At 38.0% G+C, this 27,304-nt stretch overlaps 1 protein-coding gene and 2 long non-coding RNA genes across 3 annotated transcripts; 1 reads left to right on the top strand and 2 right to left on the bottom strand.

Annotated features, from left to right (window-relative positions):
• Positions 1 to 13,260: 13,260 nt before the first annotated feature.
• Positions 13,261 to 14,822, bottom strand: LOC141588592 (protein FAR1-RELATED SEQUENCE 5-like). The gene is made up of 3 exons (XM_074410025.1): positions 14,769 to 14,822; positions 14,174 to 14,297; positions 13,261 to 14,084 (listed from the first exon to the last, which is right to left on the bottom strand). Exons 1-3 carry the CDS (start codon positions 14,820 to 14,822, stop codon positions 13,261 to 13,263), a joined length of 1,002 nt encoding a protein of 333 aa, XP_074266126.1.
• Positions 14,823 to 16,092: 1,270 nt separating this feature from the next.
• Positions 16,093 to 16,622, bottom strand: LOC141658946 (uncharacterized). Its single transcript, XR_012549538.1, has 3 exons — positions 16,511 to 16,622; positions 16,252 to 16,316; positions 16,093 to 16,160 (listed from the first exon to the last, which is right to left on the bottom strand). It is a non-coding gene; the product is annotated as an uncharacterized LOC141658946 (long non-coding RNA).
• A 3,937-nt stretch (positions 16,623 to 20,559) lies between these two features.
• Positions 20,560 to 21,098, top strand: LOC141658945 (uncharacterized). The gene is made up of 2 exons (XR_012549537.1): positions 20,560 to 20,719; positions 20,827 to 21,098. It is a non-coding gene; the product is annotated as an uncharacterized LOC141658945 (long non-coding RNA).
• Positions 21,099 to 27,304: the final 6,206 nt, after the last annotated feature.

The following is a 27,304-nucleotide window of genomic DNA, read 5'->3' as shown; positions in this document are numbered from 1 at the left end:
GAATTTTGTCTTTGAAGCGATTTTCAGTGAAAGTTACTATTTGGTAGCAAACCCTTGCACCGAAAATTTTGAGCTGCTGCTTCTACAAAATACAAAAGAACATCCAATAATTTGGCATTCAAGCTTGGGATTTGGTAGTAAACACTTTATCTACTGGTAAAGTTAATATAACACTTTTAGCAATGAACTTACAGTATGTAGATCACTGGAATTATCTTTTTTATCACCTTTGTAGGTCTCTAATAAGCGGAGCAGGTAAATCCCACTATCAGCTTCATCAGCAACACCAATAACTGATTTAGGAACTTCCTCAAGTGTATGCCCATATACATTGTCGATAGTAGGCATTTTCTTTCTCAAGTACTTAGTCACGTACTTCCTCTGCCAAACAAGATTTAGAAAAACAAGATTTAGAAAAACAGTGTTGATTGCCACTTAACATTACTAATTACTGCATACGCATTTGATAACATTGAAACACATCTTTGCATATTCAATATGATCCGCATAGTCCAGGGAATGCTTCTTCATATGGTGTAAGACTTCTAACTTTTGTTTGGGGAAATTAAAAGAAAACACAAATTGCTTTGCGTGTAGTTGTATGGAACAAAAATCGAAGATAGGAAAAAGTCATAACATTTAGCTACAACAAATATCACATGTCAATAATTAACATAGTCATTAATAAAGACTCACAAGAGCCGCTCCTGCAAAATCATCAAAATCTCTTCTAGTCTGAAAACATTTAGAGAAGTCTCTAATTATATGCAAGACGAATAATTTTAATAACATAAGAAATAAGAATAAGAAGTAAAAGACTGAAATGACACTTACGGTACACAGTCTGAGAGGCATATAAAACCTTGACAATGATTCACGTGATTTTGATTTTCACTCGATTCAACATGTGACACCACATACATGTAACCGTCTCGAACAGTCTCTCACCCGAGAGTATAGTCTTCAAATCTGCCCGAGTAAGTGAATGGATGGCGTTTTCGAAAAGAATTTCACTGCAAGGGTAAATAGAAAATTGACATCACAAACTCGATGGAATGCTTTTCATGATCTCAGAGTCCAAATAACCATGTGGTCATGTTCTATCTTTTCAATTTCATCATCATAAATGATCAGAAACTAACAATATACTACTATGTCAACTACAAGTATCAGTGTCCAGGATTACGGATAAATAGTGTTAACAGATATATATTACTACTCGGCTTCTTTTATTTACGACTGTTCTGCAGTAACTGCAGTGAGAAATAAGCACCCGCGGCATCACTGACAAAAATAGACTGTAAAATAAGCACAATGCATTGCGAAGCGGACTACGGTCATCGAGTTTACGCATTATTTGCAAGGATAAATAGTGTTAACAGAATTTCACTGCAAGGGTAAATAGAAAATTTAGTAGAAGTGTATGTACAAGATCAAAATAAAGTATCTAACTTTGACTAGTTACAAGTTTGCATACTGTCATCAAACGACTCCCCAAAACATACTCCAATACTTCTTTTTCAGATTGATTCAAGTCCCCCACGACACTAACATTCCTCTGTAGAAAAGGTGATCTAAACACCTCGGCGGGCACTCTACTCCTCTTATGTGGCGGAATTTCAGTGGGGAGATGCGGGAAATGAAGGAATAACTGGATCTCGCTCTGGTGATAACGAAGAGACAGGTGATACACAAAGAGGTGATCCAGAGGGGCACTTGTGGTGATCTTTCACATGGAGGTGATTGTGGAGAGTCACCGTGTTGCGACTACGGGCTGAGTAGTTTAAAAGAAGGTGGCGTAATAATAGGAGGTGACGGAAAAGAAGGGGGTGTAAACCTTGGAGGTGGTGTAAACCGTCGGGATGTAGATGCTTGCTTCTCAAAGTTCGATGGCTCAAGTTCACGAGACTCCGAGTCCACTAAAATGACAGGAGACATCTTTGAGGTGGCAGGTACACTTAAAGGCTCCTTTCTTACCTCACTTACAGTCTCTTTTGGTACCTCACTTAGAGTCTCCTTTGTTACCTCACTTACAAGCTCCTTGGTTTCATTAACGGGCGTTTACCCAAAGCAATTTCAAGTTTCTGACGCTGCCAATAACTCGTCTTCGGAGGAGAATTTGCGTTTAGCAAATTCACTAAGTGGATCGAAGCTAGATCTTCAATCCCTCCACCATTTTGCATTCATCACTTTCGGTTTCAATCCCCTTTCCATTTCTGACGGTTTAGCTCCATGATTGACTTCATCTTTGCTTGGTGAGGCGATTGATAGCCTTGACCCAATGCTTCGCCATGGACGCCATCGACGCACAAGATCACAATCGGGCCTCTCTTTTTAGCTTCAGAGAGGACATCCAGAATGTATTATAAGCAACGGCAAACCCGTTTGCGGCTTATTAACTTCTTAACAATATAGCTTCCTTCTTCAACTTATCTATCGTCTCGGTGCTTGATCGGAAGGTCCGGCGGTGGGTGATCGGAAGGTCCAGCGGTGGGTCCATGGGCTCTTGGACGAAAGGCCTAAGCTTGTGGTGTGTGATAGGTTGGGATTGCTCTCTCCATCAACATTAGGCTTGACAATACGAGGTTGAACAACTCCCCTCCCAAACCCTGCCGGTTGCTCATCTTTCATCCGTTTTGAAATAGCATTTTTGGACCATGAAGACAATGTCGGGAAGACTCGTGGAGTCGTGTCATACTTGAATTTAACTCTATCCAGATAGATAAAAACCAGAACCATGATTGGACCTCCAAAATTAGATGTGTCACAATTGAGTGCGGTTCAAGAATCGACACTTTATTAATTAGGTGCTTGAGTGTAAACCCACACCAGTTCAAAGATTGAACACAAGAAAGATCCTTAAGACACTTCAAAATTCGAAGGCTTGCATGAATACCTTTAACACCCATTAAAAAAGTTGAGACTATAAAAACTATGAAGTTCCTGTTGTAAGAATTGGGAGGTCTCAACTTTTTTAATGGGTGTTAAAGGTATTCATGCAAGCCTTCGAATTTTGAAGTGTCTTAAGGATCTTTCTTGTGTTCAATCTTTGAACTGGTGTGGGTTTACACTCAAGCACCTAATTAACAGTGTCGATTCTTGGAACCGCACCAATTGTGACACATCTAATTTTGGAGGTCCAGTCATGGTTCTGGTTTTTATCTATCTGGATAGAGTTAAATTCAAGTATGACACGACTCCACGAGTCTTCCCGACATTGTCTTCATGGTCCAAAAATGCTATTTCAAAACGGATGAAAGATGAGCAACCTACAGGTTTGGGAGGGGAGTTGTTCAACCTCGTATTGTCAAGCCTAATGTTGATGGAGAGAGCAATCCCAACCTATCACACACCACGTTAGGCCTTCTGTCCAAGAGCCCATGGACCCACCTCTCCGCTGACCTTCGATCACCCACCCGCTGGACCTTCCGATCAAGCACCCGAGACGATAGATAAGTTGAAGAAGGGAAGCTATATTGTTAAGAAGTTAGCGGAAGCCGCAAACGGGTTTGTCGTTGCTTATAATACATTCTTGGATGTCCTCTCTCAAGCTAAAATAGAGCGCCCGATTGTGATCTTGTGCGTCGATGGCGTCCCATGGCAGAAGCATTGGGTCAAGGCTATCAATCGTCTCACCAAGCAAAGATGAAGTCAATCATGGAGCTAAACCGCTTCGTAAATGGAAAGGGATTGAAACCGACAAAGTGATGAATGCAAAATGGCTGGAGGGATTGAAGATCTAGCTTCTGATCCACTTAGTGAATTTGCTAAACGCAAATTCTCCTCCGAAGACGAGTTATTGGCAGCGCTTGTGAAACTTGAAATTGCTTTGGGTAAACGCCTGCTAATGAAACCAAGGAGCTTGTAAGTGAGGTAACAAAGGAGACTCTAAGTGAGGTACCAAAAGAGACTCGTAAGTGAGGTAAGAAAGGAGCCTTTAAGTGTACCGCCACCTCAAAGATGTCTCCCCGTCATTTTAGTGGACTCGAGTCTCGAACTTGAGCCACTGAACTTTGAGAAGCAAGCATCTACATCCCGACGGTTTACACCACCTCCAAGGTTTACACCCCCTTCTTTTCCGTCACCTCCTATTATTACGCCACCTTCTTTTAAACTACTCAATTCAGAGTCGCAACACGGTGACTCTCCACAATCACCTCCATGTGAAAGATCACCACAAGTGCCCCTCTTGATCACCTCTTTGTGTATCACCCGTCTCTTCGTTATCACCAGAGCGAGATCCAGCTTATTCCTTCGTTTCCTCGCATCTCCCCACCGAAATTCTCGCCACATAAGAGGAGTAGAGTGCCTGTTGAGGTGTTTAGATCACCTTTTCTACAAAGGAATGTTAGTGTCGTGGGGGACTTGAATCACCAAAAAGAAGTATTAGAGTATGTTTTTGGGGAGTCGTTTGATGACAGGTATGCAACTTGTAACTAGTCAGGTTAGATACTTTATTTTGATCTTGTACATACACTTCTACTAAATTTTCTATTTACCCTTGCAAAGGAAATTCTGTAACACTATTTATCCTTGCAAATAATGCGTAAACCTCGATGACTGTAGTCTCGCTTTCGCAATGCATTGTGCTTATTTTACGCCTATTTTTGTCGGTGATGCCGCTGGTGCTTATTTCTCATCTGCAGCTTACCGCAGAACAATCGTAAATAAAAGAAGCCGAGTAGTAATATATATCTCATTAACACTATTTATCCGTAATCCGGACACTGATACTTGTAGTTGACATAGTAGTATATTGTTAGTTTCTGATCATTTATGATGATGAAATTGAAAAGATAGAACATGACCACATGGTTATTTGGACTCTGAGATCATGAAAAGCATTCCATCGAGTTTGTGATGTCAATTTTCTATTTACCCTTGCAGTGAAATTCTTTTCGAAAACGCCATCCATTCACTTACTCGGGCAGATTTGAAGACTATACTCTCGGGTGAGAGACTGTCTGAGACGGTTACATGTATGTGGTGTCACATGTTGAATCAGAGTGAAAAATCAAAATCACGTGAATCATTGTCAAGGTTTTATATGCCTCTCAGACTGTGTACCGTAAGTGTCATTTCACTTTTACTTTTATTCTTATTTCTTATGTTATTAAAATTATTCGTCTTGCATATAATTAGAGACTTCTCTAAATGTTTTCAGACTAGAAGAGATTTTGATGATTTTGCAGGAGCGGCTCTTGTGAGTCTTTATTAATGACTATGTTAATTATTGACATGTGATATATGTTGTAGCTAAATGTTATGACTTTTTTCCTATCTTCAGATTTTTGTTCCATACAACTACACGCAGCAATTTGTGTTTTGTTTTAATTTCCCCAAACAAAAGTTAGAAGTCTTACACCATATGAAGAAGCATTCCCTGGACTATGCGGATCATATTGAATATGCAAAGATGTGTTTCAATGTTATCAAATGCGTATGCGTAAATTAGTAATGTTAAGTGGCAATCAACACTGTTTTTCTAAATCTTGTTTTTCTAAATCTTGTTTGGCAGAGGAAGTACGTGACTAAGTACTTGAGAAAGAAAATGCCTACTATCGACAATGTATATGGGCATACACTTGAGGAAGTTCCTAAATCAGTTATTGGTGTTGCTGATGAAGCTGATAGTGGGATTTACCTGCTCCGCTTATTAGAGACCTACAAAGGTGATAAAAAAGATAATTCCAGTGATCTACATACTGTAAGTTCATTGCTAAAAGTGTTATATTAACTTTACCAAGAGATAAAGTGTTTACTACCAAATCCCAAGCTTGAATGCCAAATTATTGGATGTTCTTTTGTATTTTGTAGAAGCAAAGAAATCAAAATTTTCGTGCAAGGGTTTGCTACCAAATAGTAACTTTCACTGAAAATCGCTTCAAAGACAAAATTCTATTTGATGCCCATGCTCTCTGTTCACGTCTCGTAATAATACGATATACCGTATTACCTATACTAATTTTATACTTGACAGCTTGTAACAGTTTTTTAAATCTATGCTCATTTTATTCATTTGCATTTCAAGAAGAAAAAATTGAATAGAACACAGCCTCCATTTCCATACACTGACGATGAGCTTCTCAATCTAGTTTTCAACAACCGCAGAAGTATACCGTAAGCTCTCAATTTACTATCATATTTTTATTTTTTACTACTGATTTTATTAACAACAATAATTTTATACATACACTGACATTGAACTTGAACCCGTTTCGATACTTGTTTGAGATTCTAGTTAACATAGAGTGGATTAATGTCACTCAAAAGAATTAAGAACTTTCAAAAGTGACAAATGGTTAATAGACACTGTAAGGACTCCTCATATTTATTCATAGTTTACTTTTGTTCAAGTCTTAAGGGACCTAGGTTCATTTATCTCGACATTTTGTGTAACCTAGACATTTTCAAACTATATATATTTGTAGGTTATTGATGCATTGAGTGATGTGGACATTGAATAAGCCAAATATTCTTTACTTGCCCGTAATGAATCAAGGTGATAAATCAGCGTGTCTTACAATGGTCAAGTGTTAAAGTTGATAGTAGTTAGTAGTATCTAACATAGCTTTTTCTGCAAAAATGGCAGGGTGTTAAGGTTGCTTCGAAACAAAGAATTGCATTCACGCCCTATCTTAAGATGCACTATATGCCTGCTAATGGAAGCACTATTGATAAGGTAATCGGGTTTGGACAATGGTTATGAATTGTATATATTTAGTGTCACATGTTATGTGACATCCATTAATTTATGTTGCGGGTGTTTTGGACAATTGGTAATAAAGATGGTGATCATTGGTTTGCTTTACTCTCTGATGTAAAGAAAAGGAAAAATTATATATTAGATTCACTTAAGCCAAGAGCAAACTACAGATCTTCGAGAGCGAAATGAATATGTGGAAGAGATTGTAAGTTTTTTCTTACTTAGCAGCTTTTTAAATTAGTAGATTAACTTGCAGCGCTCTTGAGACCATTATCATGTCAGGTCTACAATGTTGCAAATGTTCTCGCCAACCAACCTGGGTATGGACACCTTAGTCAGATGGTCTTGTTTACAACTACCAATTTCACCGTCCCTCAAAAGACAATTTGTTAGTTTCCGACTACATTATTTTTTTTTCCATAGCAAAATTTATTCACATCACTATACGATCTAATTTTATGTTCTTGCGCAGCATGACTGTGGGATTGTTTGTTATTAAGTTCTTAGAAGTCAGAATAACCGATGAGACTTTATTGAAAAACAAAAACCACTACAAGGTTTGAATTAAATTAATTCAATGTTACATCTTTTGTAACATTCTATATGAAATTGAAGCTAATCTATTTTTTTCCCTAGGATATGGTCGCTTATCGACAAGATATTATGCTTGAACTTTTAAAATGGGACAAGAATACAGTAACGGTAACATTTTGATGAGTGTACATATTTAATAGTCCTCATTTTAATTGACCTAGCCTCATAACACTATGGCACCCATTTAGACACTTTTCTTATGATTTGATTTTTATGCAGGTCTTCAAGTTAGGTTGAATTTCAATGTTGCGGTTGATGAATGTTAAAATAACAAATTCATGTCTTCATATGAGATGGCCGGAAGAAATTTGTCAAAGCTTTGTTATAGTTTCTCTAATTTTTGATGTCTTTAATGTTGCCAAGTTTTCCTCCTCATTTATGACTCGTTCATATGTTTTGGCCTTCTAGATGTGTACTTCATTCCCAAACTAGTATTATGATTCCTTTGTATGTCCAATTAGAATGGCGCGCTTTCGGCCTCTACGCTTTGTAAAAACTTGTCAAAGTTACGGTGACGGAATTCCTTGTTTGGTTTAGGGTTTTTTTCTTTCTTCATGAACTTTGAGCTTCTCCGAAAAAAAACATAGATGAAATTTTATTTTACCCGTAGCGAGCGGCCTAATCAAAACCCTAAACCCTTTCTTGTTCCACTTTAAGGAGAATTTTATGCACTAGATATGCTTTAGCTATTAGGTACGTTCCGAAATAGTCTTAGGTTCATTTTAAATATATTGTAGGTACGTCTTGTTTAAAAAACCCATTTCCGATAACAAGGGAAAGGGTTTAGGGTTGGATTAGGCGGACCCGCGTTAGCGGTCCGCCTAATCCAACCCTAAACCCTTTCCCGTCCCGCTTTAGGATACCCGCCTCCCGTTTAAACCCTTTTACGTACTAGGTACGTTTCAAATAGTCTTGGGTTCGTTTTTACATATATCAGGGTAATACGTTTCGTCTAAATAACCCATTCCCGCTAACAAGGAAAGGGTTTAGGGTTGATTAGGGGACCCGCGTTAGCAGTCCGCCTAATCAAACCCTAAACCCTTTCCCGTCCCGCTTTAGGATACCCGCCTCCCGTTTAAACCCTTTTACGTACTAGGTACGTTTCAAAATAGTCTTGGGTTCGTTTTACATATATTGTGGGTACGTTTCGTCTAAATAACCCATTCCCGCTAACAAGGGAAAGGGTTTAGGGTTGATTAGGGGACCCGCGTTAACGGTCCGCCTAATCCAACCCTAAACCCTTTCCCGTCCCGCTTTAGGATACCCGCCTCCCGTTTAAACCCTTTTACGTACTAGGTACGTTTTGAAATAGTCTTGGGTTCGTTTTACATATATTGTGGGTACGTTTCGTCTAAATAACCCATTCCCGCTAACAAGGGAAAGGGTTTAGGGTTGGATTAGGGGGACCCGCGTTAGCGGTCCGCCTAATCCAACCCTAAACCCTTTTCCGTCCCGTTTTAGGATACCCGCCTCCCGTTTAAACCCTTTTACGTACTAGGTACGTTTCGAAATAGTCTTGGGTTCGTTTTACATATATTGTGGGTACGTTTCGTCTAAATAACCCATTCCCGCTAACAAGGGAAAGGGTTTAGGGTTGATTAGGGGACCCGCGTTAGCGGTCCGCCTAATCCAACCCTAAACCCTTTCCCGTCCCGTTTTAGGATACCCGCCTCCCGTTTAAACCCTTTTACGTACTAGGTACGTTTTGAAATAGTCTTGGGTTCGTTTTACATATATTGTGGGTACGTTTCGTCTAAATAACCCATTCCCGCTAACAAGGGAAAGGGTTTAGGGTTGGATTAGGCGGACCCGCGTTAGCGGTCCGCCTAATCCAACCCTAAACCCTTTCCCGTCCCGTTTTAGGATACCCGCCTCCCGTTTAAACCCTTTTACGTACTAGGTACGCTTCGAAATAGTCTTGGGTTCGTTTTACATATATTGTGGGTACGTTTCGTCTAAATAACCCATTCCCGCTAACAAGGGAAAGGGTTTAGGGTTGGATTAGGGGGACCCGCGTTAGCGGTCCGCCTAATCGAACCCTAAACCCTTTCCCGTCCCGTTTTAGGATACCCGCCTCCCGTTTAATCCCTTTTACGTACTAGGTACGTTTCGAAATAGTCTTGGGTTCGTTTTACATATATCAGGGGTACGTTTCGTCTAAATAACCCATTCCCGCTAACAAGGGAAAGGGTTTAGGGTTGGATTAGGGGGACCCGCGTTAGCGGTCCGCCTAATCCAACCCTAAACCCTTTCCCGTCCCGTTTTAGGATACCCGCCTCCCATTTAAACCCTTTTACGTACTAGGTACGTTTCGAAATAGTCTTGGGTTCGTTTTACATATATTGTGGGTACGTTTCGTCTAAATAACCCATTCCCGCTAACAAGGGAAAGAGTTTAGGGTTGGATTAGGGGGACCCGCGTTAGCGGTCCGCCTAATCCAACCCTAAACCCTTTCCCGTCTCGTTTTAGGATACCCGCCTCCCGTTTAAACCCTTTTACGTACTAGGTACGTTTTGAAATAGTCTTGGGTTCGTTTTACATATATTGCGGGTACGTTTCGTCTAAATAACCCATTCCCGTTAACAAGGGAAAGGGTTTAGGGTTGGATTAGGGGGACCCGCGTTAGCGGTCCGCCTAATCCAACCCTAAACCCTTTCCCGTCCCGTTTTAGGATACCCGGTCCCCTCGGAAAAGGGTTCACCCTTCCCCTTTTAGGGTTCAGTTTACGGTTCCCGTTTCGATAACAACGGAAAGGGTTTAGGGTTGGATTAGGCGGACCCGCGTCCGCCTAATCCAACCCTAAACCCTTTCCCGTCCCGTTTTAGGATACCCGCCTCCCGTTTAAACCCTTTTACGTACTAGGTACGTTTCGAAATAGTCTTGGGTTCGTTTTACATATATTGTGGGTACGTTTCGTCTAAATAACCCATTCCCGCTAACAAGGGAAAGGGTTTAGGGTTGGATTAGGCGGACCCGCGTCCGCCTAATCCAACCCTAAACCCTTTCCCGTCCCGTTTTAGGATACCCGGTCCCCTCGGAAAGGGGTTCACCCTTCCCCTTTTAGGGTTCAGTTTACGGTTCCCGTTTCGATAACAAGGGAAAGGGTTTAGGGTTGGATTAGCGGGTCCGCCTAATCCAACCCTAAACCCTTTCCCGTCCCGTTTTAGGATACCCGCCTCCCGTTTAAACCCTTTTACGTACTAGGTACGTTTTGAAATAGTCTTGGGTTCGTTTTACATATATTGTGGGTACGTTTCGTCTAAATAACCCATTCCCGCTAACAAGGGAAAGGGTTTAGGGTTGGATTAGGCGGACCCGCGTTAGCGGTCCGCCTAATTCAACCCTAAACCCTTTCCCGTCCCGTTTTAGGGTACCCGCCTCTCGTTTAAACTCTTTTACGTACTAGGTACGTTTCGAAATAGTCTTGGGTTCGTTTTACATATATTGTGGGTACGTTTCGTCTAAATAACCCATTCCCGATAACAAGGGAAAGGCTTTAGGGTTGGATTAGGCGGACCCGCGTTAGCGGTCCACCTAATCCAACCCTAAACCCTTTCCCGTCCCGTTTTAGGGTACCCGCCTCTCGTTTAAACCCTTTTACGTACTAGGTACGTTTCGAAATAGTCTTGGGTTCGTTTTACATATATTGTGGGTACGTTTCGTCTAAATAATCCAAAACTCATTTTTTTTTCTTTTGTAAAACAGTGTGCATGTGGACATGTGCTGCACGCCTTTGCCTCACTCCTAATTGCCAAGGGCTCTTATCGCCTCAGCGTGCCAAGCACTTTTTAAAAACTAAGAGAATGGCTGGAAGATGCACAACTAAAACTTGCAGCTAAAGTGGCAAAGCAGTGAGTTGAGCAAATAATATTGTATGTACAAAGAGGTGAATAATTGGAGTTAAACAGGTGTCAATATTAATTTAGACGAGAGTCTTTTTAATTGTTTATATTCTAAAATGAAGAGCACAAGTGCCATACCAGGTCTCACACACGACACACAAGTAACATCTAGTGTTGAACATAGCACAGAGCAAACAACCTCGGACCAGTTTCATAAGAAGCTAGTCATTGGTACACAAAGATACTAGTATTTGGAACATAGGCCTCACACAATTAAAAACTAAGAGAATGGCTGGAAAACTAATGATTCAAATTGAAACGTAACTAATAGATGTGACAACACACGCAAACAGCTAACATTTACAAAATACAATATCCATTCAAATCAAAGCTTCCTCCTACATTTGGACAGTAACAAAATATAATATCAAGGTCCCTAAACAAGACAAACTAACTCAGAAGCTGGCATCGTAGGCAATGGAACAATTTATCCACCGAAAATGAGAATACTAATTCAAATTCAAACATAACTAATAGAGGTCAAAACATACGCCAACAGCTAACATCAACAAAATACAATATCCATTGTAGTCGTCGGCTGTTACACCCTTCTGGCTACAATTGCTGCGCATCCCAATCCACAACTGTTTCATTGACAATACCTACATCATCAAATCATGTAAAATATCATTAATACTTTGTATATATGCCCTCTTCCACTAATATGTAAATTTTAAAAAAAACAAGCAAATAAAGTACCTGATTATGATTATGAGATTACTTGTTAGGAAGTTGACTCGGGCAATTTCTACTATCATGGCGTGCCATTTCTCCACAAGCACGACATTTTCTAAGAGGCTTAGCGTGCTCCTCCATTGCCTTTTCTTTTTCAGAAGTCATCCTTCTACCAGATCCCTTATTTTTTGCTTGATTTGGAGGAAGAATATGAGCTTTAGTAGGGATTTTAGACCCAAGAAGCGTCTCGATTTGAGTTTTCTTGCTTTTTGACTTCCCACCACTACTTGAAATCAACAACTTCTCATTGAAACTCTGAAGCAATTCGAGTAACTCTTTCTCCTTCTCCTCATCATCCTCCACAAGTGACACTGCAGTGAACACCCCTGACCATAATTCACTGATAGTGTTTTGTCTTGTGTCAATTGAGGCACAATCAGCTTCTAAGGACGTCCCTACAACATTAAAGATAGGACGAAATGTTGCATAATTGCTCCACCTCGGCAATAGATATTCAGAAGGTATTTCATCAAACCCCTTATTATGCAACACCCATACACAATGTCTACAAAGTATCCCAAATCTCTGAAACCTCTTGCATGAACACACTAAAGTTTTCCCATCAACATCGACTTCATAGACTTTCTTGCTCTCACGATCCATAACAAATAAACGCTCCACATCCCTTTCTTTCGTGCTTTTGTTGGCCTCATTACAAGAGTAGCATGCACCTTTCAACTCTTCTTGAAAATCATAAAACACCGGTGGTGTGTAAAATTCAGCACATTTCTTTTCTATAGAAAGGGGAGTTGATAATATAGGAGAGGAGTTTTTAGAATCGCATTAATTTAGAATGCTTCCAAATGTTGAGCATCCATTGCCGATCAAAGCGCATCCAAAATCGAACAAGTGATAGGTTGGGGTTGGTGAAGTTGCCGAAGAAACTATTCTCTGATTGTGACCTTGAAGTTGTCCTTAGAAGCCCACCCATATAAGTGTCCCGAAAATATGCAGGAATCCATAATTTGCGGTCCTCAAACATGGATTTCAGCCACTCATTTCCAGACAAATCATGTTTTTCCATAATTGAACACCAAATTTCGACTCAAATTCAGTTGGCTCAATATCTTCATTCCAAACAATAGAACTTATTTCTTTTAGAAAGTCTGTGTCTTTGTAAATGGTTGAACCAACTTTGTCGTGCAATTTTTTCATGATATGCCACATACGTAAATCTGTGTGTTGTGTTGCTGAAAACACATTTTTAACCCCGCTTTAATACCTGGACATTGGTCAAGAATCGAGTAGTAGGATAACACCCACCCATTGCCTTCATAAAATTGTCAAAAAGCCAGGTAAAAGACTCTTCATTCTCCCGCATTATCAAACCACCATAAAAGTGACACATTTTTTATGGTTGTCAACCCCCGTAAAAGGACAAAACACCATACGGTATTCATTAAAATCGAATGTGGTGTCAAAAGACACAGAATCACCAAAGAGTGCATAGTTCTTAATTGCAATTGGATCAGCCCAGAAAACCTTAGTGAGTCTTTTGTCGTCATCAACATCAAAATCAAAGTAAAATGAGGGACACCTAGCTCTTTTTTGCATGAAGCCCTCTATCAGCATTTCCGCATCATATTCTTTGATGTATTTCTTTACATCCCTTGAAAAATTCTTAAAATCTTCTAAGGAAGCCCCTACGTTTTTATATCCCCTAACGTACTCTTTAAACATTCGAAATGTCTTCACAGGCCCCTGGTTAACACGTGAGTTATCCATTATCATTTTCTTATGCACAAGGTTGAGCTTCCTAAATGACTTTAAGTGAATCATTGTGGCTGGAGTTACCATTGCATGTGAGTGCACCTCGATAAATTCATACACCTCATACTCACCAAATAGAAGTCTCTTAAACTTAATCTTGGCAGTACACCCAACTCTTGTTATTGCCCTCCTCCTTTTTTGCCCACCATGCTGCCTATTACCTTCTTTGTTACACACACAGCTCTTATGTGTAGTAACTCCTTGAATGATTTTACTTGAATCCAATCTCGGAATAAAGCCACAAGCTTTGGCATATGCTTTGTAGAAATCCAACCCTTGCTCCAAATTCTCAAATTTCATTCCAACAAATGGTTTAAGCTCTTCTGAACAATGAGGCACTCCGTGAATCTCACTAGTAGCAACAACTTCCGGGCTATCTGGAAGACTCAAATTAACAACAATTACTTATAAACTGCCGTCTTGCTTCAGACTAACAAAATGCAATAAATAAAACTAAATGATTTACCTGGCACATCATTCACTAATGGCACATCAATCACTAATAATTGATCTGGACAATTAGTAAGCAATAATATATCTTCTTCCTGATTTGTTGAAATATCCATGTCATTAGTATCACCAACTATAGTCTGCAAAACAACGAATGGCCAAATGAGCACTTATTCGCTAATAATTTTGAAAAATGATGATTGTCCTAGCTCGAACTAATGTAATTCAACAGCTAAAATTGTCACAAGGGAAAGGGTATTAGGAAAAGTAACGAGGGAAAGTGTACGAAACAACAAAATTGCCAACATTGTCATACAAACAAAGTAACACCTAACTTTAACAATCAATCAAATGATCAATTGTTCAATTAACACAAAAAAAATTAAAATTGTTCAATTAACCCTTTCCCCGTCCCGTTTTAGGATACCCGCCCCCTTTAATCCCTTTTACGTACTAGGTAATGTTTGAAATAGTCTTAGGTTCGTTTTACATATATTGTGGGTAAGTTTCGTCTAAATAACCCATTACCCATTCCCGCTCAAAATATTTTAAGACGATTAAGTCTCAGAACCACTAACCCAAAATTGATCCATACCCAAATGGGCATGTACCCAAATTGACAGGGTAACATCAAACATGCAATGATCCTTCACCCGTATTGACATTAACCTAATGAGACTCATAAGAAAAATGGTTGCAAGAATTGCATCACCGACTCGATGCGACAGTTTGAAGTCTATGAACCAAATTAAGTTTAAGGTACATATGTCGTGACTCTATTTACATTAACAAGATTACAAGAACAAAGGTTCAGGGAAACTAAATACCGAGAAAAAGGCGGAAGATATGATGAGCACTCGTTTAATCGTAACAAATTGTCGAAACACAAAGTTTATACAACTAAACATGGGATTTCCATTGGTAAACTAAAACGAGAGAGAAAGAAAAAACACTAATCTAATTTAAATGAGAAAAATGGTTTACTATTAAAAGGGATTATTAAATTCAAATATGGGATATGTCATGTCCAAATGCTTAGTTCAAAACGGAAAAGCTTCAATTTAAAGGAAATAAACAGCAGAAAAAACCACCTCAAACACAAGCTCCCCAAATCGACGCACGAAAGATAATCACTAGAAACAGAGCTACAACCCAATAAAGCGTTGAACTTTAACCCAAAAGTGCAGCATTACTTAGTTACCCATCCCCGAGCTTATCACTTGATATTTTTACTATACATAGTCATTAATTTTGTAAGTTTACATATCAAGTGAACTTTAAGCATTTTTACTATACATAGCGATTGTAAAAATATCAAGTGAACTTTAACCCACTCCGTCTCGGTCAATGGTAAATAAGCTTAAAAAAATAAACTACCTAACACAATTTTCTAGTTCAATACTTACTCCGTCTCGGTCAATTGTAAATAAGCTTAAAAATTAAACTACAAGCTCATATAGTAAAAACGCAAATGACGTTAACATGAGCAGTAAGCTCGGGATTTTCTACAAGATCGATATTTCGAGAAGGGCAAAGTCATCGATCGCTCACAAGCACACTGAAAGTCTGAAACTGTTCTCACAGCACTCTCTTTCTATTTGATATACAACACAAATACAGGTACTGCAAAGACCAAAAGCTCATGGCAGCAAACTGAAAAATGAATCAGAATGTTCTCCCCATCTGCGTTTTGTGTATTGTTCACACATGCTCCAGTATCTCTTATTAAAAAGCATGTGTGATAGTGGTCATTCACCTTTGTTCCTTTTCTTTGACTGTAATAATAACCAACTTATCATGAACCCAGTTCTTACACACAACCAAACAAAAAAAAGAAGATCTCTTTTTCAGATTTTATGAACCAAATTTGCAGCCATCTCTTTTTAATATAAAATGCAGAATCAATGCAAAAAGAGTGAAAGAATTCGTACCATCTACCATTTGGGAATCATCTTCATCATTTACGGTTTCAGTTATTGAGGCATGTTCTTGAGTACAAACATCTGCAATTAAAATCACAATAGTATCTTAGTAAGTGCATCTAAAAATCTGCAATTAAAATGTTAATCGCACAACAAAATGAAGAATTTGTACCTGAAGTTGAAGAACAATTGGTTGAGACTGTTACCATCTTTAAAGAATTTAACCCAATTGAAACCCTAAAAAAACGATTTGAATTTTTCGGTTATTACAAACCCTAATTTATCAAACAATTTGAAATTTCTTCATAAAATTAACCTCATAAACTACTCTACAATCCATATATGTGCATTGATCTAAAATACCAAATCAATTAAATGTAAAATTTTCGATTAAATTATTTTATGAAAAAATAACAGTAATTGAAGCTAACCTTGTTTGATGAATTAATGATGAGCTGAATGTTGTAAATCTAGAAGCTTGTTTCGTAGAGGATAGTGATGGTAGAAACTAGTTTACCAAGAAGAGAATCGCGAGAGGTTGAAGAAGAGAACCATGGAAGCCGTTTCTTGTTTTGTGGAAGAAGATTGAAGCGCGTAAGAAAAGATAACAGTGTATAATGGGTTGGTTCGTACGGTTCGTACCGTAAGTTAGTTCGCACGGGATCCCGCCCCTATATATATATATATATATATATATATCTAAAATTTGAAAGAATTTCGACCCGTGTTTAAAATTGGGGGAAAAAAAATTCCGTAGTGTCCTTCAAAAGGTTTGTGTTGTTTTGTTTATCGAATTGTATTAGATAGTGACACATGAATTACTTGAAGAGAACTTTTTAAAGAGTCGGGGCCTCCATTTTACAATTTTGTTTAGATCTCCGAGATGTTCAGGACCGGCCCTGATTAAATGCATTAAACACTAGGTAGAAGTAGCAAAACACTTGAACTGAGAGTTGTCTTCCAAAAACGGCATATGTTTATCCTCCAAGTAAACATAAACTTTAATTCCAACACCATGAGAGTAAGTGTAATCAACAAGAATCATACTATTCTTAAGAAACGGGTAATTGATACCCACCAGAATCATTTTATCGAGTCGTCCGAATCCGAAATCTATGTTCTGGAACCCAAGCTTACACCAACTTATGACGCGGAAGATATGAGCTTTATCTTCAAGTGAGTCTTTGAACGCAGCCTTTTTTTTCTGCAAGAAATGCCTCTCCTCCATTTTCACCTTGTAATATTTTCACTTTTTGTCTCACTTTTTGAATTATTGTTGCATGGATTTCACGTACTATCTCTTTGAATCTATGCTCATCATAGCTACCTGTTATAAATTTAAAACATAAATTCTTAAAACTTGCTAAAATACGTTTGGATTTTTCTAAGTGGTACCCTGTATTTTTACGAATTCTAAGCGAGGTCCCTACATTTTTTAAAACATCTGTGATACCCCTAAACTTGATAAAATGTTATTAGAATACTCAAACTATTAAAAATCACCTTTTTAATCAGTTAAATTTTGTAAAGAAAATCGGTTTACGATATACTAAATGATATTTATGTTAATGACACGACAAAATATTGCCAAAAAATCATTCAAAACTATATAAACTAAACATTTAAGAGGCAGATTTGAGCATTTTGGGTATTTAAGGATGTTTTCATTAAGTTTAGGGATACCACCGATATTTTTTAAAAGCGGGGAGTATCACGTAGAATTCGAAAAAATACAAGGGTACTCTATAGAAAAACCCAATAAGTTTTATGCCATTGAGATTATTTCCAACATTACCGTTCTCGTCGCCAACACGTCCGGAAGTTATACTTGCGATAATGTTGCCCATAGTTTGGTTAGGGAGTGGAGGAGTAGTTCTCGATCGTAAACTTGTGATAAAGGAAAGCACAGTAGGAATTGGTGTTAGAATAATTAATAATATTCGTATGGCCTATGTGTTTCAGGTTTTAATAAAAGTTAAGTTTATATTAATATAACGTGACTTTAATATAAAAGACGGTATCATGATGGATCGGTCCCGATTAATGTAATTAAAGTTCGGGAATTATTATTCCCTCCTACCTTACCCTAATATACGTCGTCTTTCACGAAAAGGTACGATCGGGTTTGTTTTTGCGAAAAGGTACGTAGCCCATTATATAAATAAGAGGATCTACGTGACAGAAATAATGATACAGAAACAATTATTCTGACAAAACAAAATGTACATCAAAACCAAGAAGAGTGAAAGACAGTTTCTTCTCCATCATCCAGGAACATTAAAGAAAAGGGTTAAGGAGGAGAATCAATCGTCTTATACTTCTTATTATTGAATTGATTGCGTCTGTAAGACATGGACCAAGGTTAGTCCTTTATTCCGTCTTTATAATTGAATTAGGGTTGAATTAATTCAAGTCTATATTGTATCTTGGGACTGATTTCATTATCGAAATCATAAAGTATATCTTACATTTTGGTATCAGAGCGGTATAGTCTTGATTAATTTACCATAAAACATTTACTGCCATTATTTTTTTTCATCAGTGTATTTATGAGAAATCATGCACGTATACATGAATTGAATTTTTTGTACAAGAAGTTTTTGTGATTGTAGTGGATTATGTAGAACCATGTTGAATTATAATATACTGGGTAATTGTTTGGTATGCATTATGGTAAAAGTTGTTGCAATCACAGTATGATAAAATTAAAGGTTACAATTAAACGATGAATGTTTGAAATTTGTTATCTTATGACCATATTAACGGCTTCCGTTGCATACGTATTTGACTTGTCCCTTCAGGACTAATGGATTCTTTCAAGTACTATTAATTGATTATAATAATTATGTGTTTATTCATATGGTTAAGAATGCAGAACCATTAAAAGTTCTTATTAGTACGGTATTTCCTTAGAAATTCTTGTATTAATAGTAATGGCAATTAGTTTGTTGTTTTAATATGCACCGGAACATAATTGATAGTAATGAAGAGTACTTACTGTATTGATACTTACTCTCGATAATTGTTTATGCATTTTTTAATGATGTGACAGTCTTGCGTTGATTAGAGTTCCATTCCTTTTCACCCATATATGCATACATACGGCATAAAGTATATGTACAATATGTATTGTTTCAAATGATTGGTAATGCATATATAGACAAAAGACATGCATGACAGTACGTACTCCATATTGTTCATTTAAATTTTTTTTTATGGACCATGATAATAGTTTTGGTTATTCATTGTCTTTTCACGCAAAGCAAAGTACAGATAAAAGACATAAGAATATAGTCAGTATATTGGCACTTCTTATAATGGATATTTAGTGTTATGAAGTGTTAACACATTGAAAGATAATATACCGATATAGTTTAAATGTTTATTTTATATATTACATGTTAGTCACCAAAGTGGCCTTGTTATATTGCATTTAGACATTTGAAATTAAAGTTTTAATTGATCATGATTAAAAGAGATGGTTAAATGACATTATAGTTTGATTGATCAATTATTTTGTATCATCTATAATTTGGGAGATCACCCAAAGGTGGGTCATTAAATATAGTTGATAATATGAAAGGATTAATTATTCATAAGGTGGGTCTAATAGTATGTATATCCAAAGATAACATTCTTATTTGATTCATGTGTGTTATAATTAATTATTAAAGTACATATTAACATCAATGATGGTTACTTGTATTTAAGTGTTGCCCAAAGGTCATTTAAATACATGTATAAAAGTTTATATAATATTATTTGAATCTGTATGATAGTTTTTCAAAGCACTAATTGGTAACATGTATAAATGTTTGCAGCATCTCCAAATATGTTTGCATCTCCTGACTCTTTTGTAAAGTTCAATGGGCTTAATTATGATGAGTGGGCCTTAAAAATCCAGTATACACTGGGTATAATGGCTTTGGACATTGCCATCCTGACAGATGAGGTGCCAACAAAAATTACACCCGAGAGCTCCGAAGCCGAAAAGTGTCATTATCAGGCTTGGGAGAAATCTAACAGGTTGGGTTTACATCTCATGAGGATGACAATGGCTGATAACATTAAGCCCTCCATGCCTAAAACAAAGAAAGCAAGGGAATTCATGCTTAAAGTAAAGGAGTGTTCACAGTCGGATTTAGCTGATAAGTCAATTGTTGGTAGTTTAATGAGTGAGCTGACTACTAAAAGGTTTGACTGGTCTCAACCGATTCATGATCATGTGACACACATGTCCAACCTGGCAGCAAAGTTGAAGACTTTAGGAATGGACGTAAGTGATACTTTCTTGGTCTAATTCATCATTAACTCTCTACCTTATGAGTTTGGCCAGTTTCAGGTGACCTATAACACCATAAAAGATAAATAGAACTATCAAGAGTTAAAAGCCATGCTTATACAGGAGGAGGGGAGATTAAAGAAGATGAAAGATCAAGTCGTTTCATTTCCGAGTCATGATGGTGCCAAAGAAGAAAAGGCTAAACCGAGTAAGAAGGGTAAGAATGGTAAGAAGGGAAAGTCTTTCTTTAAAGGACCTGAAAGTGCGATCCAGAAAGAAAAGAAGTGTCACTTCTGCAAGAAACCTGGACACTTCAAGAAGGATTGTCCTAAAAGGAAGGCATGGTTCGAAAAGAAAGGTAAACATTATAGTTTTGTTTGCTTTGAATCAAATCTTATAGAAGTACCTAGTAATACTTGGTGGTTAGATTCTGGTGCAACTACTCATATTTCTCACATTAAACAGGGATATCGTATGATCCAGCCCATAAGAGGAGCTGAACAGTTTGTATCCATGGGAAATAGGATGAAAGCACGCATTGAGGGCATTGGGACTTACAGATTAATCTTAGACACTGGTTGTCATATAGATCTTATAGATTGTCTCTATGTACCTGATTGTGCTCGAAATCTTGTATCATTAAGTAGATTGGATAATTTAGGTTTTAACTTTAAGTTTGGACATGGTGTATTTTCTATGTACCGTAATGAATACTTTTATGGTAGTGGTACTTTGATTGATTCACTTTATAGGTTCAATCTTGATGTTAAATTTTCTGATTCCCTATTTATTGTTGAGAGTCAAGGTATTAAACGTAGTGCATCGAATGAAAAATCAGCTTACTTGTGGCATCAAAGGCTAGGTCACATATCCAAAGAAAGGTTAACGAGGTTGGTAAAAGATGAAATTCTACCTCAATTGGATTTTAGTTACTTAGATGTGTGTGTAGACTGCGTTAAAGGTAAGCAGACTAAGCATACAATAAAGAAATCAGCTACAAGGAGCTCTCAGCTTTTAGAAATTATACACACCGATATTTGTGGACCTTTTGACAATCCATCTTGGAGTGGTGAAAAGTACTTTATCACTTTTATAGATGATTTCTCGCGGTATGGTTTCACTTATTTGTTGCATGAAAAGGCTCATTCCGTGGATGTCCTTGAGATATTCATAAATGAGGTGGAAAGGCAGTTAGAAAAGAAAGTGAAAATTGTGAGATCGGATAGAGGTGGTGAGTTTTATGGAAGGTTTACTGAAAATGGACAATGTCCTGGTCCATTTGCAAAGTTACTTGAAAGTAGGGGTATTTGTGCACAATATACAATGCCCGGTACACCTCAGCAAAACGATGTTGCTGAAAGGCGGAACCGTACTTTAATGGAAATGGTTAGGAGCATGTTAAGTAATTGTTCTTTACCTCTTTCATTATGGATTTATGCATTAAAGACTGCAACCTATGTTTTAAACAGTGTTCCTAGTAAAGCAGTTCCTAAGACTCCTTATGAACTGTGGACGGGAAGGAAACCGAGTTTAAGACATCTTCTAGTTTGGGGTTGCCCAGCTGAAGTAAGGTTGTATAACCCAAATGAAAAGAAGCTAGATCCTAGGACAGTCAGTGGTTATTTCATTGGCTATCCTGGAAAGTCAAAGAGGTATAGATTTTACTGTCCTAATCACAGTACGAGAATAGTAGAGACTGGAAATGCTAGATTCATTGAGAACGGTCAAACTAGTGGGAGCATTGAACCACGAAATGTGGACATTAAAGAAATTCAGGTTGAAACTTCTTCTCCTGAAGTTGCACGAGAAATTGTTGTACCAATCGTGTCGTCACAGTCAAATGACATAATGGGACAACAACGAAATGAAGTGCAAGACCCACAAAATGACAATAACAATGATGATCAAGTCACAATTCAAGGGGAGAATAATATGTCACGTGAACAGTCAAGGCAACCTGTAAGGCGAAGAAGGGTAGTCAATGTTCCAGAGGAACAATTAAGGCGATCTATAAGAGAAAGAAGATTAGCCATCCCAGATGACTACGAGACATATAACGTTGAATGTGAGTTGAGCATTAGTGAGGATCCCGTCTCATTCCGTAAGGCCATGGAAAGTGATAATTCTGAAAAGTGGTTAATTGCCATGAAAGAGGAGATGAAATATATGGATGACAACAAAGTATGGGACCAAGTAGTGTTACCTGAGGGTTCTAAGGCCGTTGGGTCGAAATGGGTCTATAAGACAAAAAGGGACTCTAAAGGTAACATTGAAAGGTATAAGGCTCGACTTGTTGCCAAAGGTTTTACTCAGAAAGACGGTCTTGACTATAAATAAACTTTCTCTCCGGTGTCAAAGAAAGATTCTTTAAGAATTGTCTTGGCTTTGGTAGCTCATTATGATCTAGAGCTTCACCAAATGGATGTAAAGACCGCTTTTCTAAATGGTGAGCTTGAGGAAGAAGTATATATGGACCAACCTGAGGGGTTTGCATCCCCGGGTAATGAAGATAAGGTGTGTAGGCTGAGAAAGTCGATATATGGACTAAAACAAGCTTCTAGACAATGGTATTTAAAGTTTAATGATCCCATCACGTCATATGGATTTGTAGAGATTACCGTTGATCGGTGTATCTACATTAAGATCAGTGGGAGCAGATTTGTTATTTTAGTCTTATATGTTGACGATATTTTGCTAGCTGCGAATGATCTAGGCATGTTGCATGATGTAAAGAAATATCTATCTAAGAACTTTGAAATGAAAGATATGGGTGAGGCATCCTATGTGATCGGAATTGCAATTTTCCGTGATAGATCACAAGGATTGTTAGGGTTGTCTCAGAAAGCTTACATTGACAAAGTTTTAGAGAGATATAGAATGAATGAATGTTCCGCAGGGATAGTTCCTATACAAAAAGGGGACAAATTTAGTAAAATGCAATGTCCCCGTAATGAACTGGAACGAAAAGAAATGGAGAGAATTCCCTATGCATCTGTGGTTGGGAGTTTGAACTATGTTCAGACATGTACTCGACCAGATATCAGCTTTACTGTTGGAATGTTGGGTCGGTACCAAAGTAATCCCGGGATGGACCACTGGAAAGCTGCGAAGAAGGTCCTTAGGTACTTACAAGGCACTAAGGAGCTCATGCTTACTTATAGGAGATCCGATCATCTTGAGGTGATTGGTTATTCAGATTCAGATTATGCCGGATGTGTTGATAGTAGAAAATCAACATTTGGCTACTTGTTCCTTTTAACTGAAGGGGCAGTATCATGGAAAAGTGGGAAGCAGTCTGTCATTGCTACTTCTACTATGGAAGCGGAATTTGTGGCATGCTTTGAGGCCACTATTCATGCATTGTGGTTGCGAAACTTTATCTCAGGACTTGGGATAGTCGATAGTATTGCCAAGCCGCTGAGAATTTATTGTGACAATTCCGCAGCCGTCTTCTTCTCTAAGAACGATAAATACTCCAAGGGTGCTAAACACATGGAATTAAAGTTCTTATCGGTCAACGAGGAGGTACAGAAGCAAAGAGTGTCATTTGAGCATATAAGAACGGAGAAAATGGTGGCAGATCCATTAACTAAGGGATTACCACCCAAGGCGTTCATTGGCCATGTAGAACGCATGGGTGTTGTATCAAAAGCCTTGTTATTATAAAGTTAATATGCTTGTAATAAATATGACATCTAGAATTCACTTATAGTATTGTTTCTGTTATAATAGACATGTTAATCATTACAGTATATGTATACATTACAGTTATTAGATTACATGTGACTAATTGTGAGAATTAAGGTTCTTCTCAAATTAAGGATTTACCTAGATTTGGAATTGATTTGTGATACATGGAAGGAATCATGTCGATTAGTAAATGACATGTGACCGCCATGATCCAATTAGTTCTATTTCGATTAAGGATATGAAAGTTAGTGAGTTTAATATAAAAGTGCACATTATAATTATTAAACCATTAAGTCAACACAAAGGCCAAGTGGGAGAATGTTAGAATAATTAATAATATTCGTATCGCCTATGTGTTTCGGGTTTTAATAAAAGTTAAGTTCATATTAATATAACGTGACTTTAATATAAAAGACGGTATCGTGATGGATCGGCCCCGATTAATGTAATTAAAGTTCGGGAATTATTATTCCCTCTTACCTTACCCTAATATACGTTGTCTTTCACGAAAAGGTACGATCGGGTTTGTTTTTGCGAAAAGGTACGTAGCCCATTATATAAATAAGAGGATCTACATAACAGAAATAATGATACAGAAACAATTATTCTGACAAAACAAAACATATGTACATCAAAACCAAGAAGAGTGAAAGACAGTTTCTTCTCCATCATCCAGGAACATTAAAGAAAAGGGTTAAGGAGGAGAATCAATCGTCTTATACTTCTTATTATTGAATTGATTGCGTCTGTAAGACATGGACCAAGGTTAGTCCTTTATTCCGTCTTTATAATTGAATTAGGGTTGAATTAATTCAAGTCTATATTGTATCTTGGGACTGATTTCATTATCGAAATCATAAAGTATATCTTACAATTGGCTGAGGTGGGGCAATGTCTTCATTGTTGTTTCTGAAAATAGCACCCATGGCGTGCATTCATACGAACCCCACCACGGCCTCGAAGTTTGACGGGTTAGGGACCGTCTCACTTACAGCATTAGCTTTAACTTTGTTTATCACATCTTTGTTGAATTTGAAACTCTTCACCAATACTTTAATGGATACATTGTGGTGATGCAACAGCCTAGCAGGAGCTAGCACTCTTGCATCATCGCTCACAGTTTCAACCCGCTTCTATTTTGGAAGCGGGGGGAAGACCTTGAGGATGGTCTCGAAGTCGGGCTCCACCAGGTCCTCGTATCGCCTACTTGCTTGAGCAGCCCAATAATTCAGGAAGTTTGACAGTGAGGTGGCATCAATGAGCTTATGGTTGGAATAGCACCGGATAGCAACCCCACCACACACAAAGATATTAACCTGAACGCAAATTTTATTGTAAGACCGTCGTACCTGCTACCAGAAAAAAGTAACCATTTTATGATAAATAGTGACTATTTCAAGACTAAAAAAAAAAATTGTTGTACAAGGGATGAATTGTTGTAACCTGAAAAGCGAGAGGATCAACCGTAGTAATGGGGAGTTGCCCGAAGGAAGCGATATCTTCAGGAGGGAGAAGCTTCCTTCCAATATCAAGCTTGCGAGGCGAATTGAGATAGTCTTTTAGTTGACATTCGACACGAGTGATGATAAAGGGTATCCCTTGGTCGTTGCAGGAGACAGTGTATTCATTTTCGAACCGTCCTGCTAGAGGAAAGAAGTGAGTTAGTGTTTCAGAAAGAGATGTTTTTAAGCTTGTAATTATAGGACTGTCGAGAGTTGTTTTGATAATTCGTTATTGGTGAATATTAGAAGCCAAGGCACATGAATGGTCGGAAAGCTTTCATCAAGGAACGATAGTGTTATGGTTTTGCGTTCCGAAAGTGCCGGGCACGATGGCTTCACGGTGTCGTTTGATATTATTTCTACTCTTAGTTGTGCCTCCATATTTTTTGTGTTATGATAACAAGTATTCGACACAAGTTTTATATCTGAAAATGATAGACTCGAGTCCTAGCTATTCAATTTTTTCAGTGTATGCGTCACGTGCAAAGTGCATGGATGGCAAATGGGTGGTTCAATCCAAAAATCTCCAGCATATTTAATTTTAGTCCAGGGCGGACCTAGCCAAGTGGCTACGATGGCTCAACTAGATGCGGTAAATAAATTAATTGGGTTGGGTTTAGTTTGGGTTATTTTGTGTAAGGTTGTTGTTTTGAGTTTACTATACATTTTCTTTCGAGTTTAGTAGGGTTTTTGTTGAATTTTGAATGTCAAGTTGTAGGGTTATTTTCAGATCGACTCATTTTTGGTTGGATAAGAGATTAAAATAATGTAATCGGCACTCTAACTTGACAAATAAAGAGTATTTTAAAAAAAATTATGCCATGCGTTGAAACCAATTGACCGTTTTTTTTCAGTGTAAATAATATTAATACTCCCTCCAATTTCATATGTTGTTCCTCTTTTCCTTTCCGTTCAATTTCATTGTTGTTCCCTCGTTCCTTTTTTGGATAAGTTTGTGTGGTCAAAAATCAACTACATGTGGGGTCATGTGTAATACTACGGATTTTATAGGCCGGTACTCAACCGAGTATGGCCTACTCGGTCGAGTAGTGTGTGTCGTGGAGTCTGTTTGGCTACTGCCGAGTATGATGAATACTCGACCGAGTATCCGGCCTGACGGGTATTATTTCCGCGGTTTTGATTAAAATGATTAGAGGTTATATATAATCGTTCGTCAGTTTCTAAAGCCATTTTTCTTCCAAAACATAAACTACGTTTCATTCTCTTCTAATCATCTTCATCAATTCCAAGGCAAAGGTCGTCGATTGTGGGTTCTAGCATCTTATTCCGTGTCGATCGTCGTAGTAAGTGTCTTATCCCTATTGATCTATTGTCGTTCTTATAAGTTAGTAAACCCTAGTTTGGGTAATTTGGGGGTTTAGGGTTTGGTCATCATATGTGTGTTGATTGTTGATTATCATTGTTGTAGGTGACGATGTGGTATTTGTTATGTATATTGTATGATTGATTGCAGCATAGCGGATTGCGAAAAGGTAGGGTTTCCCCTACTCAGTTACTATTGATTGATTAAGATTGTGTTTGTTTTGTAATTGTTGTTATCTGCTGATCTTCGGAGTATGGGTGTTGTGGTGACGGTGGTGATGTGGTTGTGTTGTGACGGTTGTGGTGTTGTGACAGCTGTGATGCTATGGTGTGTGTGATTGTGGTGGAGTCACTTGCGGGAGTGGCTTCACATCCTAGTTCGCCCTCCGTGGAACCCGTCACGGGAGGGGATGTGCACATTAAGGGAC

Source organism: Silene latifolia, chromosome 6 (assembly GCF_048544455.1).
Source record: "Silene latifolia isolate original U9 population chromosome 6, ASM4854445v1, whole genome shotgun sequence".
Lineage (NCBI taxonomy): Eukaryota > Viridiplantae > Streptophyta > Magnoliopsida > Caryophyllales > Caryophyllaceae > Silene > Silene latifolia.
The sequence above is the reverse complement of the archived record's forward strand: the minus strand, read 5'-3'. Positions and strand labels throughout refer to the sequence as shown.